The sequence below is a fragment of the Trichosurus vulpecula genome, chromosome 1 (assembly GCF_011100635.1).
Source record: "Trichosurus vulpecula isolate mTriVul1 chromosome 1, mTriVul1.pri, whole genome shotgun sequence".
In the NCBI taxonomy this organism is placed as follows: domain Eukaryota; kingdom Metazoa; phylum Chordata; class Mammalia; order Diprotodontia; family Phalangeridae; genus Trichosurus; species Trichosurus vulpecula.
In genome coordinates, this window is record NC_050573.1 from 230,569,403 (window position 1) to 230,589,116 (window position 19,714).

The 19,714-nt window shown below is 39.3% G+C and overlaps 1 protein-coding gene across 4 annotated transcripts in view; it reads right to left on the bottom strand.

Annotated features, from left to right (window-relative positions):
* PTPRM (protein tyrosine phosphatase receptor type M) overlaps positions 1-19,714 on the bottom strand; it is a 1,028,886-nt gene that overhangs the window by 38,619 nt on the left and 970,553 nt on the right. For all 4 annotated transcript variants that reach the window (XM_036752813.1, XM_036752827.1, XM_036752817.1 and 1 more), the window contains one exon: positions 4,355-4,471. In XM_036752813.1, the coding sequence (XP_036608708.1) occupies positions 4,355-4,471 (117 nt within the window). The remainder of the gene's footprint in view (positions 1-4,354; positions 4,472-19,714) is intronic.

The following is a 19,714-nucleotide window of genomic DNA, read 5'->3' on the forward strand; positions in this document are numbered from 1 at the left end:
GATGAGGAATAAAACCAATAGATACATTGAAAAAAAATCTGATGATACCCATGACTCCCCACTCCTCTTCAGCCCCTCATTCTCCCCTTAGCAGTCATAATTTTAGAAGCAGTCTGGCCAGATTCGGTTCTTTTCTCCAGAGACAGTAGAGGGAACAAGTAGACAGAAACAACTGGAAGAACTGTTTCATAAGCATATTACCCGATAGCAAAGGAATTCTACCAACCTCTGTAGGGGCATCTTTATCCATCTTACTCAAAACTAGTATAATCCAAAGGGGACTTGGGTCTGCTAACCTAGAATGACATGTTCTACAAAAGCTCCATCCTCTTTGCCCTCCTGTCACTGTCACCAGTCAGATCTAGCTTGGCCATTGGTGATGAGCTCCTTCTTGCTTTTGTTTCTGTTTTGTTTCGGAACCACAGGTGCTACTCTGCTATGGACATCACAGACAGTGTGGAAATGGGGGGTGGGGGAAGGTGGCAAAGAGGCTGATTGGCACATGTGTCCTGGTATTCTTTTTGTATGCTTTTATCATTGGAAATTTACTTAGTATCACTAAACTTTCCAATTAGACTTGAATAATGTGGGCCCATATTTGTTACCCTAAAATTTTGAGATGGACTGAGTTAGTTTTATACAGCACAAACCCCTAACTTCTCGTTCCTGTCAGATTTTAAATAATTTAATACCTATGACTATTACACGGAAAAGAGAAATTTACAAGAACCATGTTCTTTGAAAGATTGCATAGACAAGAATAGATTTCAATTTGAGGCATTTGCTTATGAGTATGTTATTATGACTAAGCTTAAAATATCCTGAACATGGAAGTCTTGATTTTCAGTGAAAATATTACTTTTTAAAAATGTTTTTAAGACATTAAATTGAAGCCATAAACCAATGTCTCATTAGGGTATGTAGGTAACATTATAGTGGGTAAGTTCTGGAAATTTCACCAAGTTAAAAAGGCTTTAAGTACAGGCCCCATTATAGACTCTACTTCTTGCCCAAGGGCCAGGCTAGCTAAGTTCTGCAGATCTGCAACTCACTGTTTAAGTAGCTGAGTGGGAAGGTACACAGGTGGGAGAAGGGAAGAGGTTTGGAAGACAGACTATGAGAACACCACTTTTGCCCTTGGCTACCACCCAGGGCCCTGTGGGAGTAGAGACTCCCCCCTACCAACCTGGTACACTACCACATTGGCAGAGACAGAAACCTCAGGAAAGAGAAACTGCCCCCTGTGGGCACAAACCCAGGAATATTAGTAGACCATGGATAAGACAGCCATTGGAGGAGGAAGCAAGGCAGGGTTGCCATGGTGGAAGTGGAAGAAAAATCCTCCTGTGGTAATTTTCTATTTTATTTAAGTATTCTTGATAAGTACTAAACTCAGCTGGTCTTTCCTATTGATAGAACATAAATGCTGTTAGCATCCTTTATCCCAAGGATTCTTAACTTATTTCGTGTCATGGATCTCTTTGGTGGTCTGGTGAAACCTACGGAATGCTTCTTGAAATAATGTCTGAATACTAAAAGACTGGAAGACAACAAAAAAGAGGTGGTCACTGGGCTCTTCCACTCTGCATAGAACAGATGGCCAGTGAAAAGTCTGGCTCTTTTAGGAACAGTAAGATCAGGCTACCATTTCCTGTGCAGATGGGCTTCAGTGGGACTACTCAATTTTCTTTTCTTCAGAGGTAGACAGGGGACAGAGTCAGCTGACAGCAAAAAAAGTCTAGGAGAGTGTTTAAATACAAAACCTAAGCCCAATAATAAAATTTTTTTTAAAAGATCCAATGATTTGTTTCTTAAAAATAAACAATCATTGTAAAACTGCACTAGACTTTGGGGACATGCTGCACATGCTCTCTTCTTTTTTTGTTGAGGGGGGAAAGCAGGGCAATTGGGGTTAAGTGACTTGCCTAAGGTCACACAGCTAGTAAGTGTGTGAAGTGTCCTAGCTGGTTTTGAACTCAGGTCCTCCTGACTCCAGGGCCAGTGCTCTACTCACTGCACCACCTAGGTGCTCTACAGGCTTTCTTCTTGAAATAAGTAATCATATAGCCTTTAAATTTTGTTTAGCTTGGGGTCTTTGCTTCCATTAGATAAATGGAAACCTATGAGCTAATAGGCAGGCAAAAAGTAGGGCTGGATATGCTATAAATTGAGACAATTTTACTTCTTTTGTAGAATAAAAAAACCCAAATGCAGTGTTTTACCTTGGATGCCCCTGCTGCACCCTCTTCCCCAAACAGAATCACAATTACAGAAATTTCAAAAATAGGTATGTCTTTCCTCTCCCTTCTAATGAGAAATAAGACGCAAAATAAGCAAATGTTTCCACAAAGTGCTAATGATTTGTTTTCTATAAAGATTTCGATTGCCCACAGCAGCTCCCCCTTCTTTAGAAAACCACTAACATATCATTTTGATTTCCCCAAATACTTTAACGACCAATCCAATCTTCTCCTCCTTCTACTGTAACTTTACTTAGTTTTATGAGAGCACAGAAAATGACTAAAATAGTTGGGTAGTTCAGAAACATTTCTGTGCAGCTGTGACTGCAGAAGAGGACAATAAGAGGTTAAAAAAAAGGAAAAAAGAGAAAAGAAACAAACAAACCCTCTAGCAGCATTCTCAGCTTATTAGAAAGCTGACTATTGTTCAAAGAACCCAGTGTTTAAGTGATGGCTCTTGGATGAGAGTTTTAAAAAAAATATCTAGGGTCTTTTATCCCTATCTGTTTTAATGCAGCTATTCATGAATGCTCTTGCCAAGAGCCATAGAAAAATCCTCCATATGTTTTCTCCAATCCTGGCTAAGAAGTAGAAAAGCTAACATCAAAGTATGAACTTTGGAACTCGAAGAACTGAGACAACCTGAACTCCACATTCTTTAAAGTCTCCAAATATTCTGTCTTCTTATTAAAAAAAAGATTATGAAAAAATCTAAATAGTATGTATGAATAACAGATGAAAATAAACATCCCTCTCAGCCTCGTGAGTCTATAATAAATATGGATCTGCAAACTGTTGTAAGGAGTTCAGCAAACCAGGATCCATTACTCCAAGAGCAGATGCTGTGTGGTAGCAAGCCAACTTTCTGCACGTATGTTAGCAATGGAGCACCTTGAGTGTCCCCCGCTATGCCCCCAGACACTTACTGTGAGAATTTAGGTCAGGGAAGGAAAGAGTGAGTCAAATGACTAGTGATTTCCTCTAACTCTACCACTCTGTGGTAGTGCTTCATCCAGAAAATTGGGAGACAAAATCATTGTTCTTATGGTGTAGTAGAAATGATGCTGGATTTGAAGTCAGAAGACCAAGGTTCAAATCTTAACTCTACCACTTATTATGTGTGTAATCCTGGGCAATGATTGAATTTCTGAGAGTCTCAGATTCCTCATCTGTAAAAGAGGGAATTGGACCAGACAACTGCTAAGCTTGCTTCTAGCTCTAAATCCTATGGGTGTGAATCTTGGCAACTCAGAATGACCTACCAACATGAACATCCTGAAGACTGCCTCTAGGGCAAAGCTAAGTAGGCCCCTCAACTGAGGCCAAAGACCAAAGCAAAAATTGCAAATAAGCAAACATTGGTGTAATGGTAAAAAATCTGTTGGCGCGTCCAAGAGCATCCCATGTATAGGAGAACACCGTTGTCTATTCCAAAGGCAGGGCTGTTAGTGCTGGAACCTAGGCCTGAAAATAAGGCAAACAGAAGCATCCCAGATAGAGTGAGATCTGCTTCTCAACTATGATTGTGGATGTGCTCTTCTATTACATGTTTAATGATGATGGGCAAAGAGCATGAGGAAAATAACACATTTCTGAATGGGAAAGATACCACTAACTAAATGAAAAACAAACAGATAGGAAGCAGACCACATCCATTAGCTATAGAGCTAGGGAAATTTGAGTTGGCTGCAAAAGGTAGAATCCTATGAGAATAATTAACATTTCTATAGCATTTTAGGGTTAATAAAACATTTTTGTCACAATGATTCCCCAAGGTGCTTAGTGAAGTATCATCATTTCATTTTACAAATGAGGAAACTGAGGCTGAGAGATGAAATGATTTGGGCTCCACTCAAGCCAGAATTTGAACCTATGTCTCTTGACTACAGATCCAGTATTCTATAACATGGATTGTCTTATGAAAAGGGATTGGACTGAGCTTGTCAAAAAATACAAGGATAGAAAGAGATCTAGAGAAGGGCTCTAGTTAGCTTCCTGCCTTCTGGTAGGATCGCATTTAAATTATCCCAGATGAATCAGAAATTAATAAATTTGTTGTAACAAAAATTGGTATTTACAATGTTACAGCTTCATTAAGACAGAAGAAAACTTACCTTTTCCACAGCAAATGTTCGAATTACATATTCTGCCAGAAGTTCTGTTTCTATTAGGGTAACTTTAATGTCTTTGTATATCTCTGTGTCATCTGGCCAGTATTTGCAGCATTTGACCTTTTGGAAACAGAAAGAAAATTAAGGGGACTTTTTTGGGAGAGGTTGTATATTTTTTTTGGTTGAGTCTGTAAACAAGCCCTACATAGTTCACTATGATTTATAGGATGAATTTCCATCACATACACATAGCTGAACCACATACTCTAGGACATGGTCCATTTGTTTCCATCACCTGTACTTCTTTTCTCCCTTAAAAACTAGTAATCTGAATTACAAAAGGGGCAAGGCTCAGGAAAATTACCTAGGTTTAAGAAAAGTGTGTTTATATCAAATATAGCCAAATTATAATAACCATTCATTTTCTGTTCTTTCTTTGTTAGGGAAAATCGGCCAGGGAAAATCTACTCTAAGAAGATGTTTGCAATATTTTAGCTTCCCTGAATACCGTGTGTGCCTCCTACTTTCAAAAGTGTCTGGATATTTTTAATTTTATAAAATCATATATTGAAGACCACAGGTGTTTTATTTTGGGGGAGGAAATACCTACAGAATTTTTCCAAGGTAGAACTATAGCTATACCTCATTCTAAGCAAACAGAATTTCCTAACTGATAAAGCAGGTAACAAATTCATTCTTTCTAATCTGAATGTACTATAAAAAACTTTCATTTTGTATCTCATCTGTCAGTTGGCATCTCCTATCAAAAGTGTACTATTGCAGTCCCGGTCTGTCAGACATTGTAAAGCCAAAGAAAAAAAGATGGGAATAAAGTTACAATATTGGAATCAAAGGATTTCTAAGTCTAGGAGTCTGGCTAATAGTGGAGGGACAATCTCGTACTAGGGAAAATGCTCCAAAGGAAAATGGCCACCATCTTAGCTACTTCCTCACCAAAGCTTTCTAGCACTTTGCTCCATTAGAGTAATGTTGTCTTATGCAAAAGGCAAGGTACTGCAAATCAGAAGATGCAGGTTTTGATTTAACACTTGGATGACTCTGGACAAGGTGCCTAGAACCTATCTGAGCTATCTGACTACTCACATGGCTGAGATGAGATGGGAATCATCAATTCTATTCCAGTGAGATGGTGGACCACTAGTCCTTATCATTTGTTCTGCCAACGCATCCTAAGGTCCTCCAGGCCTTACAAACTGTCCGGCCTCTACATCCTTCTGACCTCTGGCACTATCATTTGGTCTATTTGTGAAGAGTCAGTACCCTTTGGCCTTTCCAACTTTCTTTTGTGTGTGTTTTTCCTTCAAATAGAGTATGAGTTTCTTCTGCTTTTTCTATTTGTACCCATAGCATTTAGCACAATGCTTGACACAAGTGCTTAGTTAATGTGCATGCATGCATGCATGCATGTATGCATGTATCCATCCATCCATCCATCCTCTGGACCTCAGTTACCTAGCTACCTGCAAAATGAGGGGGTTGAACTAGATGACCTTAAAGATTCCTTCCAACTTTAAAAGATGAAGACTAATATTAATGATATTGTTCTGCCTTCTTCCCCTCCTCATCTTCCATTCACCTCCTCCTCTGATGCTTCTCTGAATTTGTGGTGGACATTAATGGAGAAAGAGGAATAGCATTTCAGACATTTACTTTGTAACCAACTTTGCTGAAACCAAGTGATGGATGTCTACAACTACTGAGCATATCCTAGCAGTAAACAGACCATGCCCTTACTATGTAAGATGGTATCATGTCTAAGATCAATTCTTCCAAAATATTTTCGAATGATGATGATTTTATGGAACTTGACTAGATTTTATCCTTTACTGGGTGGCCTGGGTTTTACCCTTTGATGACACTGAGTCTGGGCATGGTAAATAGCAGAAAAAGGAAAAAAATGTATGTATATATGTATATGTGTATATACGTATATATGATATATGGCTCTTTTATGTTCATATACAGATATTCTTCTTTCAAATCAAATGCCTTTTTCTGGGTAAATATGCCATGCAGAAAATTCAAGAACCATTTTAAAACTACAAGAAAATTAAAAATCCAAACAATTCTGTCATATATTTTATGATACCTGCTGAGTTCTTCCTTCTCCCAAATAAGCATCTGACTCTGGATGCACTTGCTCACATCTTTTAAAACAAACTAAGTCAAAATAAATAAATGAATAAATAAACAAAGCCAACCCCACGACTTTTAAAGTAAATATTGCATGTAAAAATTTCTTAAAACTTTGCAGTCACAAAAATAGAAGACCTCAGCAACACTGTAAAGGCTTACTTTTCATCTAGGTAGCTGCTCTTCTTGACACTGTGAAGCCCAGGTACTTTGTGCAAACCCTTGTTTCATTTGCACTAATCCTCCCAGACAGTTCTGCCTCACCCAGTTTTGTGAATACATAACATCTTCCTGCCTGCCTATATTGCCACCTGCACCCCAGGAGCAGCACAGCTTCCTGATAGCAGACCCAGGCATCTTGGCACACCCATTAACTTTCTTTTTCTGCTCATTACTCTACGCCCTCCTTCTGTGGAATCTTATCCATACAAACGTGCCCAAAGCACGTAGGAAACAGGAAGCAGCTGTAGTCCTGGACCCTGTTGAGGCACAGCTACCGATCACAAAGTGTTTCTAACATTAGCTTGGCTCCTTTCAGACAGGTGCCTGACATTCTCAAAGCCAATCAGTTTAACTGAGTGAACAGCAACAAAAAGAAAAAGAGGAAACCTAGATTTCTCTGTACTGCTTGGCTCTGAAGGGAAACACACATGCGTTTCTAACTTGGTGCTGTTTGGATCTCTTAGGTTAGACTATAATTAAGGAATAGTAGGCATTTTAGCTGCTGCTTTGCAGAATGTGTTTCCAGAAAGCCTGGCCACCCTCCCTACTACAGGAGCATCTGCTTGGGCAGGCAGAAGAATGCTAGACTGACCATCTCCCAGAATAACTCGCAAAGATTTCGTCATGTCTGTTTTTAGCCCCTGAACAAGCTTTTTAAAAAAGAGCTGTTCCTTTCCAATGTCTTTTCAGTTTGTTGAACCTGTGTCAAATGATTATTTTTCTCTTAAGAAAAGAGATAAACTAATATACACAACTTGCAAGTCTTATACATTAAAGAACAACTGAATATAAGAAGAAGGATTTTTTTCCTCCTTTGAAGTTAAACCTACTAGCCACACACCTTTCTGGGCAACAAAAAACAAAGAAGCTTGCTCCTTGGTCGGTCAGTCAATAAACATTTGTTAAGCACCTACTATGTGCCAAGTACTGTGTGGTAAGCACTGGGGATACAAAAGGGGGAAAGGCAGTCCCTGTCCTCAGGAAGCTCAGAGACAACAAACAAACAAACACTGTATGTACAAACAAACTACATACAGGATAAATAGGAAATAATTAAGAGACTGAATACTCTAGAATTAAGAGGGGTTGGTAGAAAGCTTCCTGTAGAAGATGGGATTTTTGTTTGGAATTAAGGGAAGCCAGGGAAGGCAGTGGTGGAGATGAGGAGGGAGCTTGACTTCTTTCTTTTGCTCTTTGATTTTGCCAGGTCAAACTGTTACTTCTAGTCATGTTCTAACTATGCGGCAACCTGAGAGGTGGTGACTTTTATGTACATGTTGTTAATCACAAAAAAATGTACAGACTCTGGCCGCAGAAAAACATGGTGGACCCAGTGAACAGGAACATCTAATTGCTATAATGTGTTTTCCTCTTTATGGTGCTTAAATGAGTCAACATACTGATGGAATCAAATATTTACTAAACATCTACTATATGCATAGCATTATGTTAGGAATGAGAAATAAAAGATGTGGTCCCTGACTCCAACAGTGTTCTGAAACATCTCGGAAGGGCTAAGACTAACATATATGAAACCAATGTTGAATGAGAAGAGTATTGAATTAGTGAATTGGATGAATTAGTGTGGGAAGATTTCATAGAAACATCTTGAGGGGAAGGACTGTTTTGAGATTTTTGTGTGTCTTTGTAACCTCAGTGCTTTATGTAGTGCCTGGCGTGCGTTATTTGGTCATTTCAGTCATGTCTGACTCTTCCTGATCCTACATGGGGTTTTCTTGGTAAAGATACTGGAGTGGTTTGCCATTTCCTCCTCCAGCTCATTTTACAGATGAGGAAATCGAGGCAAACAGGGTTAAGTGACTTGCCCAGGATTAAACAGCTAGTAAGTATCTAAGGGTGGATTTGAACTAAGGTCTTCCCGACTGCATGCTCAGGGTTCTATATACCATCTACTATATTCAACATTTTATCCACCTAGCTGCTCAGAGTACATAGTAGGACCTTAACAAAGGACCCTTCCTTTTACCTTCCTCCCCTGATCATAGGTTTTTTGCTATATTCTTATTGTTAGAGATGTTCACGGAGGAAGTAGAAACTGAATCATGCTTTGCAGAATGTAGAAAGAGTATTCTAGGCCAGTGATCTGCAAATGTTTTTCAATGCATACCCCTTCCCTGAACTGAAAATCTTATAAGTACACACCCAAATATATCAATATTTTTTTATTTATAAATTATATATGTACACTACTATATTTATTAAAAATTCAATGCATTGTTGCCACAACTCATGTGTACTGGGGGTTACAGCATCTATGAAACTGGAAGGAAGATAACTTACATAATCCTCTGATTTTAATTGAGGTTAAGTGACTTCCCTAAGGTCACATGGGTATTATGTAGCACAGCTGGGATGTGAACATGTACTACTATACTATTGTCAATCAATCATTTAACTACTATGTGCCAGGTACTGTGCTAAGCGTGCTACAAAAGGAGATACAAAATAAGAAGAAAGACAGTCCCTGCCGTCATGGACCTTACAATCTAATGGGGGAGAAAACATGCAAATAAATATATACAAACAAGCTATATACAGGATAAATAGGAAACAGTTAACAGAGGGAAGGCACTAGAATTAAGAAGGGCTGGGATAGGTTTCCTGTTGGGACTTAAGGGAAGCCAGTAGGTGGAGTGGAAAAGGGAGAACATTCCAGGCATAGGGGACAGTCAGAGAAAAGGCCCAGAACTGAGAGACAGAGTGTCTTGTTTGTGGAACAGCCAGGAAGCCACGGGGTCGCTGGATCAAAGAGTACACTTTGGGGAGTAAGGTGTAGGAAGAATGGAAAGGTAAGAGGAGTCTGGCTTATGAAGGGCTTTGAATGATAAACAGAGCATTTTGCTTTTGATCCTGGAGACAATAGGGAGACACTGGAGTTTACTGAGTTAGGGGAGAGATTGTTGGGCCTGTGCTTTAGGAAAGTCACTTTGGTGGCTGAAAGGAGGATGGATTGGAGAGGCGAGAGAGACAGAGAGATAGAGAGACTTGAGGTAGGCAGACCCACCAGCAGCTATTGCAACAGCCCAGGCCTGGAGTGATGAGGGCCTGCACTAGAGTGGTGGCAGCCTCAGAGGAGAGAAGGCAATAGACTGGATGTGGGGGTGGGGTGACAGAGAGTGAGGAATCCAGGATGACTCCTAGGTTGGGAGCCTGAGGGACCAGGAGGATGATGTTACTCTCAACAGTAATAGAGACAATATTCAATGACAGCGATATTGTTGGAGGAGTAACCATGAATGACTAAGCTATTTTGAGCAATATGAACATTCAAATAAACTACCAAGGACCTTTGAAGGAAAATGCTATCCATCTCCAGAGAAAGAATTAATATATAGAAGGATGTATTATATGGTTTCACACACACACATACACACATATGTATATATCTGTGTCAAATGCTGTCTTTCTCTAGTGAAGGGTTGGGAAGGAAGGAGAGATAAAGAGAGAGAGCTTAGAAGTCAAAATGTAACAAAAATGAATACAATTTTAAAAACCTAAAAAATTCCCAGTAACAGGGAAGGTAGGAGGGGGAAGGTTTAGGGGGAAAGACAATGAGTTCTGTTTTGGACATGTTTAGTTTACTACTGGACATACAGTATGATGTACATTATAAAACTTTTACAACTGTAGAAATTAAAGAAGGATTAAATAAAAATGTGTAAGGCACTATGTTAGATACTGGCCTGAAAGACTCACCTGACCCTAATCAGCACTTCCACTGGCTTGTCAAGTATCTGAAATTCTTATAATTAGATCCTCCTCCTCCTCTTATCCATTAAATATAGTCCTCCCTCAGGGCTCTGTTTGAGGCCCTCTTCTCCAATCTCTATATTTTTCTGTTTGGAGATTTCATCAGCAACCATGAATCCAACAATCACCTCTATCCCGATGAGACCTCTCGTCACATATTACCAACTTCCTACTAGGCATCCCCACCAAGATGTCCCCTTGGATACTTCAAATAAACACATCCAAGACAGAACTAATTTTACTTCACCCCAAACCCAACCTTCCTTTAAACTTTTCCATTTCTGTTGGCAGCCCCAGGATCTTCCTAGTCACTGAGATTCATAACCTTTGGGACCACCTTTGACTCTCCTCTTTCCCTCAATGTTCCTCCATATACAATCAACTGCTAAGTTTTGCTGATTCTGCCTCCATGGTATATCTCACATCCATTCCCTTCTCTGCTCTGACACAGCCTTCACTCTCAGTTCAGGTCCCCAACACTTCTTACTTGGACCATTACTGTAATCTCCTAATTGACTTCTCTGTCTCCATCTGTTCTCTCAAATCCATCCTCCATACTGCTGCACAACTGCCCTACAAAAGACCTATGTCACACCATTCACAAAAAAATCTCAAATACTTCCCTTTTGCTTTTAGAATATAAAATCCTCAACTGGGACATTTAAATCCTTTTATAATCTAGATCCCACTCAACTTTCCAGTATTATCTCATACCACTCTCCTTCACATACTTTTGATTCCAGGCAAACTAGACAACTAGCTAATGCCCCTATGTAATATTCCATCTCCTGCCCCCACACCTTTGCACACATGTTCCCCATGTCTGGGAAGCACGCCCTCCTCATTTATACCGAACAGAATACCTCAAGTCCTTTAAAACACAAAATTCCAGGTGTCACTGTATATATGAGGCCTCACTGATTAGTAGCACTCCCTCCTCCCTATTGAAATCAATTTGTATATACTTACTATTAATTTATGTACATGATCTTAGCACAGTGCCTGGTACATAGTAGGTACTTAATAAATGTTAATTGATTTATTTTTATTGATTGATCTGTTCTAGAATATATGCTCCCTGAGGGCAATATTTTTGTCTTTGTGTAGGAGGGATATTCTAAATAGCCATCTCAATAACAATAATTAATAGAAAGATAGGAAGTTTTAAATGTGTAAACAATATGGTTTACAACCTATGGAGAGTTGGGAAAATAGCCCCAGAGAGGGGACTATATTTGTATTCCCAGCGTCTTCACCATAAGAGATACTTAAGACTTATTAAAAGCTTGGCTGTGAAGAAGAGAGATGAAAAGATGCCTCTCTCCCCATTCTTTCGCAGAGGTGGAATGGTCCAACAGTAAGGAACACCCCATTTTTGTAAGATTTTTTTCATCATATCATCAATGCTGTTCACTTATTTTTCTCTGTTTTTTTTCTTTAAAAAAATTCTTTGATATCAGGGATGGCCATCTGGGAGGGAATGATACAGAGGGAGTGGGATACAAAGGAAAATCGAGGGAGTATAAAAATAAAGAAAATCAACAAAATTTATTTCAAAAAGAAATGCTTGCTAAACTTAATGAAGATAGTCTGTCCAGGGCACTTTAAAATATCACCAGGAAAAGACAATATACCTATTTTATCATATCAGTTTATTACTTCTGCAGAAGAGAAGCATTCTAAAGGGGAGAAAAAGCCTAGAAGAGAAAGTATTATTGCAGAGGGCAGACAGTGAAGTATGGGAGGAGAAGTACTAAAAACAAGTGGGGAGACAGTGAATAACAGAAGTTCAGAAAGGAAAGAAATGAAATTGGTTAAGCCCCTTCATTTTACAGATGAAGCCATTAGGCTCAGAGAGGAAGCAGGTATAGAAGAAAGGCAAATCGGTTAATTTTTATTGACCTCAGTTTCCCCATCTAAAATGAAAAGGCTGGATATGATGATGGCCTCTATGGTCCCTTCCAGCTCCTGATCTACGATTCTACGATCCTGCAACGTGCCCAAGGTGATATACCTAGTTAGTGATAGGCCCAGAACTAGAAGCACTTTCTTCTACTTTATACTGCCTTTTTTGCCACTCACAAGAGAAGAACTTTACCTACATTTCCCAAAATTGGACTAGTGTTGGTCCTGCTCAAAGGAACAGATACCAAGATGAGGAAAGGTTTTTCCATCTCAAAATCTCTCATTTATCCAGTGATCGGGACCAGAAAGAAAAGAAAAGAAAAAAGCATCATATGATTTTTTTTCCCTCTTTCTCTCAACTGGAAGGATGAGTGTGAGAGTTCTTTAGAACATAGCCTCAATGTTTACAGCATCACTATTCTTGGAAGCGGATAGGTAGAAAGTACAATTGGATTTTTGTGAAAAGTTCTGTCTAAGAACAAAAGTGGGGGAGGCGATGGATTTGTTTCCTGAGGAATGAACAACTGAAATGACTGAGGGTTGGTTGTGGCCAGAGGAGGCATTATAGTGCTTGGTAATAAAACATAACCTTAAAAGGAGAGAATGGAAGTAAGAAGATAACAGTATCGGAATTATCAGCAAATTTTCAATGGATTCATCTTTTAGGAGAGAAAAGCATGCAGACATTGACCCCAGTTCTATTTATAATCATCAACAGACCCTGCTGAGTATGGCTTTGATGGAGATACTGAACAGCAGGGAGCAAAAACACTACAGAAAGCACTGGTACTCTGGGGCTGTAGCCAACAACAGTTTCCACCCAGGCTTCCAAGACAACCTTATTCAATGCTATTCTGTATCCAAACTCCATTTTCTTGCAGAACCCTATCAGGTCCAAAACACTCCTCATTTAAACTCAAGAACACAGAGTGCTCTGGTCCTATTTGGTTTTGGGATCACCTTCAGGAAACACCTCTGGGATTTCTTGGAAAGTAGCTGTCTAAATTCACCTACCACCCTTTGCTGAGCCAGGAACTTTCTGCTGCCTTTATGGTTTGGCTGCAAGAAAAAGCCACTATAAACCTTATATAACTTGGCCTTTCTCTCCTTTAATATCATGCCTTCTGAAGGACAGAGTCTTTTTATCCTACTAGTAAGCCTTCTTATCCTCCATCCCCTTTCCTACCTTGCATGATATTTACTTTGCTAAATAGACACATAGAACTAGAAAACAATCATTTCACGATATTGCGCCTCCTCCACACCCACTGCCTCGTGACCCATAAGTAATTATGATCTGTGACTCCTTTAGAATTGACAGACTCTTGCAAATAGTAGGTGTTTAATAAATGTTAGTTGTTGATAATGATGATGTTAGAGACATTTTATGAGCCACACAAGAAAACAGCCTTGTTACCATATAATCATGCTTTGTTTTTTACATAAAACTGTACTGTTGAATGTGATCAGAAAGTACAGTTAACTCTGGGCTCCTTCCAAGAAGAGTTTCTAGCCAGGTTTCCAACAAATCCACTTATTCAAAACTATTTGGTTTCAACCTTATTCACCAGACCTGGTTCAAAATACCTTTTGGCTATTTATAAAATTTAAATCTACCCTCAATTAAGGATTTTTTAAAAAATGCTACACATTCTGAAGGTAATCCCAAAAGAAAAATTGCAAAAATATTTTGAGCAATGGCAACGTTATTCAAATAAACATCAATTCTCCCAGAATGATGACGCTACATTGAATGGGACAATACTAATACTCATGTGGTGGTTGAAATTTTGTTCCACAGGCAGACTCCATCCAAAATGGAACTGTAGGGGAAATGACACTGCAGCAGGGCAGTTAGTTTCATAGCAATAAGGTTATAAATGGAAGACAGTTCACAGGAAGCCAAAATCCAGATCATCAAAGCTTAAAATTTAGTCTTTACTGAGATTTTATATTATAGCCAAGCTGAATGAAGTAGGGCTATGTTGATGACATGATAACAGACTAGTTGACATACCAACTTATAGGGGAGACTCCTGAGATTATACAGCTGGTAACTAGTTAAACAGAAAGTGGGGGAAGGATGTATTACCAAAAGAATGCAAGTTCCTTGAGGGTAGTGACTGTTTAATTTTTGTTTTTGTACCCCTAGCACCTAGTACAATGCTTGGCACACAGTAGGTCCTTAATAAATGTTTGCTGAATGAATGGAGCAAAGAATTTAGTGACATCCTGGAAGGGAACAGAGGCTAACTCTTTTCTCTCCAGAAACCCCCTAACCGTTAGCTCAATGAAATGAAAGACTTTCAAAAGAGATTAAACACTGTTTATTATTATTATTATTATTATTTTGGTAAAGAAAATAGACTGATTACATGAGAGAAGGCAACAATCTATCTCCCTAGAAGAACAGAACAATGGAAAAGTGCTAGCCTCTTGTGCAATAATGCAAAAGAAGGAGGCTAACTGATTAAAGCTGAGATCTGAGGGTTTAAGGACCAACATTCCTGCTTCAATAAACTGGCTCAGTTGAACAACCAATGAGATACTGACAGAATTTGCAGAAATTTGACTAAAAGATATTTTTAACCTTCATTTTTTTTGGTTCTCTTCTATTTACTTTTGTTTTCTAACAGCAGCCTAGATGGACTAATGCACTCTTGATGTCTCTCTCTGTGAAGGACACTGCTATTGACAAGAGCTTGGCCATATAAGGGAACTCTTTGTATTAAGGATTTCATATTTTTCTGTGATTAAATAGTCTAAGTGAGAATTAAGGACAATTGACAAACAGGGCCGAGTTCTGGGGATGTTAGTGGGAATTTGTCTATGGTGGGGTTTGGTCAAACAAAGCTTGATTAAGCTAATTTTATGTGGGCCATGCTAATATTAATTACCCAGCACATTATTACTCCAATTCATAAGCATTAGGGGCCATAGAATCTAGAGGTAGAAAGGATCTTAGAGGTATTTTAGTTTAATATCCTGATTGAGTCCTAGAGAGGTTAAGTGACTTATCATAGTCACACAGGTACTATGGAGAAGAGCTACGATTGGAACTCAGGTCCTCTTACTTAAAATTCAGTGATCTTTTCACTACTTTTCTTCCAGGTTCCTACTATGGTCAGCTCTTCCTCTAGGTCCTCAAGTGTGGCCCTTTGACTGAATCCAAACTTCACATAACAAATCTTTTTATTGGGGGTACACAGGTATAGAACATTGTATACAATGTCAGATTTTTTTCAATATGTTGATTGGTTTTGTTTATTTTATTTTCCTTTCTCAAAAACACATTTGCTATAAGGAACAGCTCTCTAGATGGGGGTGGGGAAAGGAAAGTGTTATAGGGGAAATCCAAATTATAAAAATGACTTTGAAAATATATTTTAAAAAAATCAATTATCTCATGACATTTTTGTGGGCATTTGAAGAGTCAAACTGGTTGCTCCTTTAGTCATTCCAGGCCTCCACTTCAGAGCTAGGGACAATTCCCTTGATTTGTCCAGCTCTAGATTATCTTTGGGCATACCTCAAAGATGCTTTCTAGTTTGATTCTCTGCAGTACTTAAAGGTATGTCTATATGTATTTACCTATGCATCCTGGCAGTTGACCTTCTAAGGTGGGTGGGTATATATTTGCTTTTCATAGGACCTTTGAGTTCTAGATTCTACCTTGGAAAACAAAGCCTATGTGAATGATCTAGAAACATGAAGCTTCAGAAAATAGGAAACTAGGCTACATGAAACTCAATTCTCTTTCATTGCGTATGGTTCACGTTGCTTGGTCAAAATCTAGAGTAGAAAGCCCATGAGACCTAACTTTGGTTACTGATCTAGTAGTCCTTTCAGGCAATCTTTTCTGAACCACCTCGTCAGGAAGTAAATGCTTTTTCATGGTAGGTAATGATGTATGGTGGGGTTGAGTTGAGTCTGGCTCTCCTGTTACCCTAACAAAACCATGCAGGCCTTCCGGGTCTCAGCTTCTGCACCCATTAAATGAAGATAATGACAGTAATATTCTTTTCTTTTTTTCTTTTTGGAGGGGGGAAGGCAGAGCAATTGGGGTTAAGTGACTTGCCCAAGGTCCACGAGCTAGTAAGTGTGTCCAGTGTCTGAGGCCAGATTTGAACTCAGATTCTCCTGACTCCAGGGCCAGCGCTCTCCTCACTAGCTGCCCCGTGACAGTAATCTTCTACATAGGGTTGCCGTATGGAGTGACTAAAAAGAGACACTAAAAAATCTTGGGAAATTATAGTGACAGGAGCAAATTTATTGATTTGCCCAGGTCTTCTCTACCTACCACATAAATTATTCTCCAAAAGGTATTTTTATTAATAATAACACCTCATAATTTATAGAGTGCTTTGCAGTTTCCAAAGTATTCTCAATTTTTTTTGGTTAACCTACCAATATAGATGGACATTTTCTCTGTAATTTACAGTCTTAGAGAATCGCTAGGGGTGCGGGAGGATTAAGTAATAGCTAATAATAATAATGATAACTTTATATAGCGTTTACTATGTCCCAGACACTGCTTAAGTTCTTTACAATCATTTTTTCCTTTGATCCTCAAAACAATATTGAGAGGTAGGTGCTATTATTAGCTACATTTTCAGATGAGGAAATTGAGGCATGCTGAGATTAAGTGACTTGCTCCTGGTCACAAGGCCAGTATGTGTCAGAGGTGGAACTTGAAGCTTGGTCTTCCTGATTCTGGAGCCAACTTATCTTCACGATAACCCTGTGAAGTCGCCAGGTGAAGTATTATTATCCCTGAGCCTCGGAGAACCTAAGTGGCCTACCCAAAGCCACCGCTTAGTAAGTAGTGGGGCTGGGACCTCGGCCTAGCTGCCTTTTACACTAAGCTGCCAGGAAAAGAAAAAAAAAAAAGAAATAAACCCTCCCTCCCTGCTAATCCACTGCCAAATCTGTACTCTCAGCTACAAAATCAGAAGGAAAAAAATGTCTCTCTGGGAGAGAAATCATCTGTATTATCTTTTATCTCAAAAACAAAGGGTTATCCATATGGGAGGTTTCTGTTTGTGTCAGATTAGAAAGCCAAGAACTTATAGAAGTAAAGATAAAGACCCTCAGGATAAGGAGTCTTCATTTTTTCCTTAGTTCTTATATTCCTTCCCAGCAGGAAGGCCTGGTCCCAATTGCCCGTCATAACTCTTTTATAGCTTCTTTCTATTAACTCTTGGAAAATCATCCAATGAACCTCCTCTGTAGTCAACTTTTTAAATCACTTATTATACTCTCCTTTGCAGCCAGTCCTCACTGAACCTCCCCCACCCCTATTCTAGCACCACTTTCTCAGTTTTCAGACATATTTTCCCTGACCAAGGTTCCTTTATTCTGGCAGTTTCTAAGCTTAAAAACCTGGTGCCCAGAGCTGATTTACCTAGGTGTGCCCTTGACAGACGTCACAGAGGCTGATGTTAAGGTTGGAACTCACTGCATGTAGGTGTGTTAAGCTATTTCATATTCTAACTGCCAGGAACCTGGTCCAGTTTCTTAAGGGGTAGGTCTTTGTCCCTCTTTTGGCTTGTTGCACAATAAATCATACGACAGTTTCAAAGAAGAAACTCTGAGCCAGGACCTTTTTCTAGGTGACTTTTGGTTTTCTGTGATCCCAGAGAGCAAATTGCCTTATCTTCAATATTATCTAATAGAATGTAGAAGCCAGAAAGGGTCAATGAGGCCATCCTCTCTGTTTTAATTCATATTTAGGACGATTTGGAATATTCAAGTTCCATACAAGGAAACCCAAAGCACATAACAAGACAGTAAATGTATGCCAGCTGCGTTGCAGATACTCAGAAAATGAAGGGGCAGTCAAGAAGGATGGACCCAGGTCAGACAACGGGGATCCTGGATAGAGTTAGGTGCTCCCTTGGGACCCACAGGGAATGAGGCACCTTCTTCCAAAGGAGTAAAGTCTGGTGGTTTTTTGTTGTTATTGCTTTTAAATAGGGTTCTTATCTGGGTCTGGCAGGACCATGCTCTGGGCCCAGAGAACCAAGTGCTGATCCACACCAGGCAGGGGAGGGAACCCTCCTGGGGAACTGGTGGCTAGTGGATATTTAAATTCCCTGTATGGGAAAAAAAAGAGGCTTATGGGATGTTATCGTAGGTTTTACTCAGATGGGGTAATGGGTTTTTGAGCTTATAAAAAATAAAAAAGTTGAAAAACAATTGTCTCTGACTAAGGAACTTTCAAATTAGTAGTTGGATAATAACAATAATTATTATGATGGTAATAGTAATGGTAATTAGCATTTATATAGCACTTCAAGGTTCACAAAGTATTTTACATCTATTATCTCATTTGGTCCCTACCACAAGCCTGTATGATAACATTTACAGGGCTTTATTAGCCTTGAAGTGCTCTATACATGCTAGTTAACACCATCACCACCACTATCATCATCATCACCACCATCATCATCATCACCATCATCGTCATCACCATCATCATCATCACCATCACCATCATCATCACCATCATCATCATCACCATCATCATCATCATCACCATCATCATCATCATCACCATCATCATCACTATCATCACCATCATCATCATCATCACCATCATCATCATCATCATCACCATCATCATCATCACCATCATCATCACCATCATCACCATCATCATCATCATCACCATCATCATCATCACCATCATCACCATCATCACCATCACCACCATCACCATCATCATCATCATCACCATCATCACCATCATCATCATCATCACCATCATCACCATCATCATCATCATCATCACCATCACCATCATCACCATCATCATTATCACCATCATCATCATCACCCTTCTGCTAGCTTTTAAGCTCTTTGAGAGCAGAGACCATTGTTTCCATCTTCATATCTCTAATCAAACAGGGGCGGTAACAGGTATCCAAGAAGCTGCACCACAGCCATTTCAGGCTTCGCAAGATTGATCAATCTATTGATAAACAGTTATTAAGCACCTACTATGTGCCACACACTGTGCTAAGTGTTGGGGTTTAGAAAGAGGCAAAAGACAGTCTCTGCGCTCAAGGAGCTTATCATCTAATGGCGAAGAAACAACGTGCAAACAAATGTGTACACGTATAAGAGAAAGCAACATCTGAACTGGTCCTTGAAGAATTTAGTTAGTCAGACAACAATCATTTCTTGAGCTTCCACTATGTGCTAGGGACTGTACCAAATGTTGGGGTCACAAGAAATGCAAAAGGCAGTCCCTGCTCTCCAGTAACTCAGATGGCAATAGGTAGAGAAGGAGAAAAAAGTCTGTTCCAG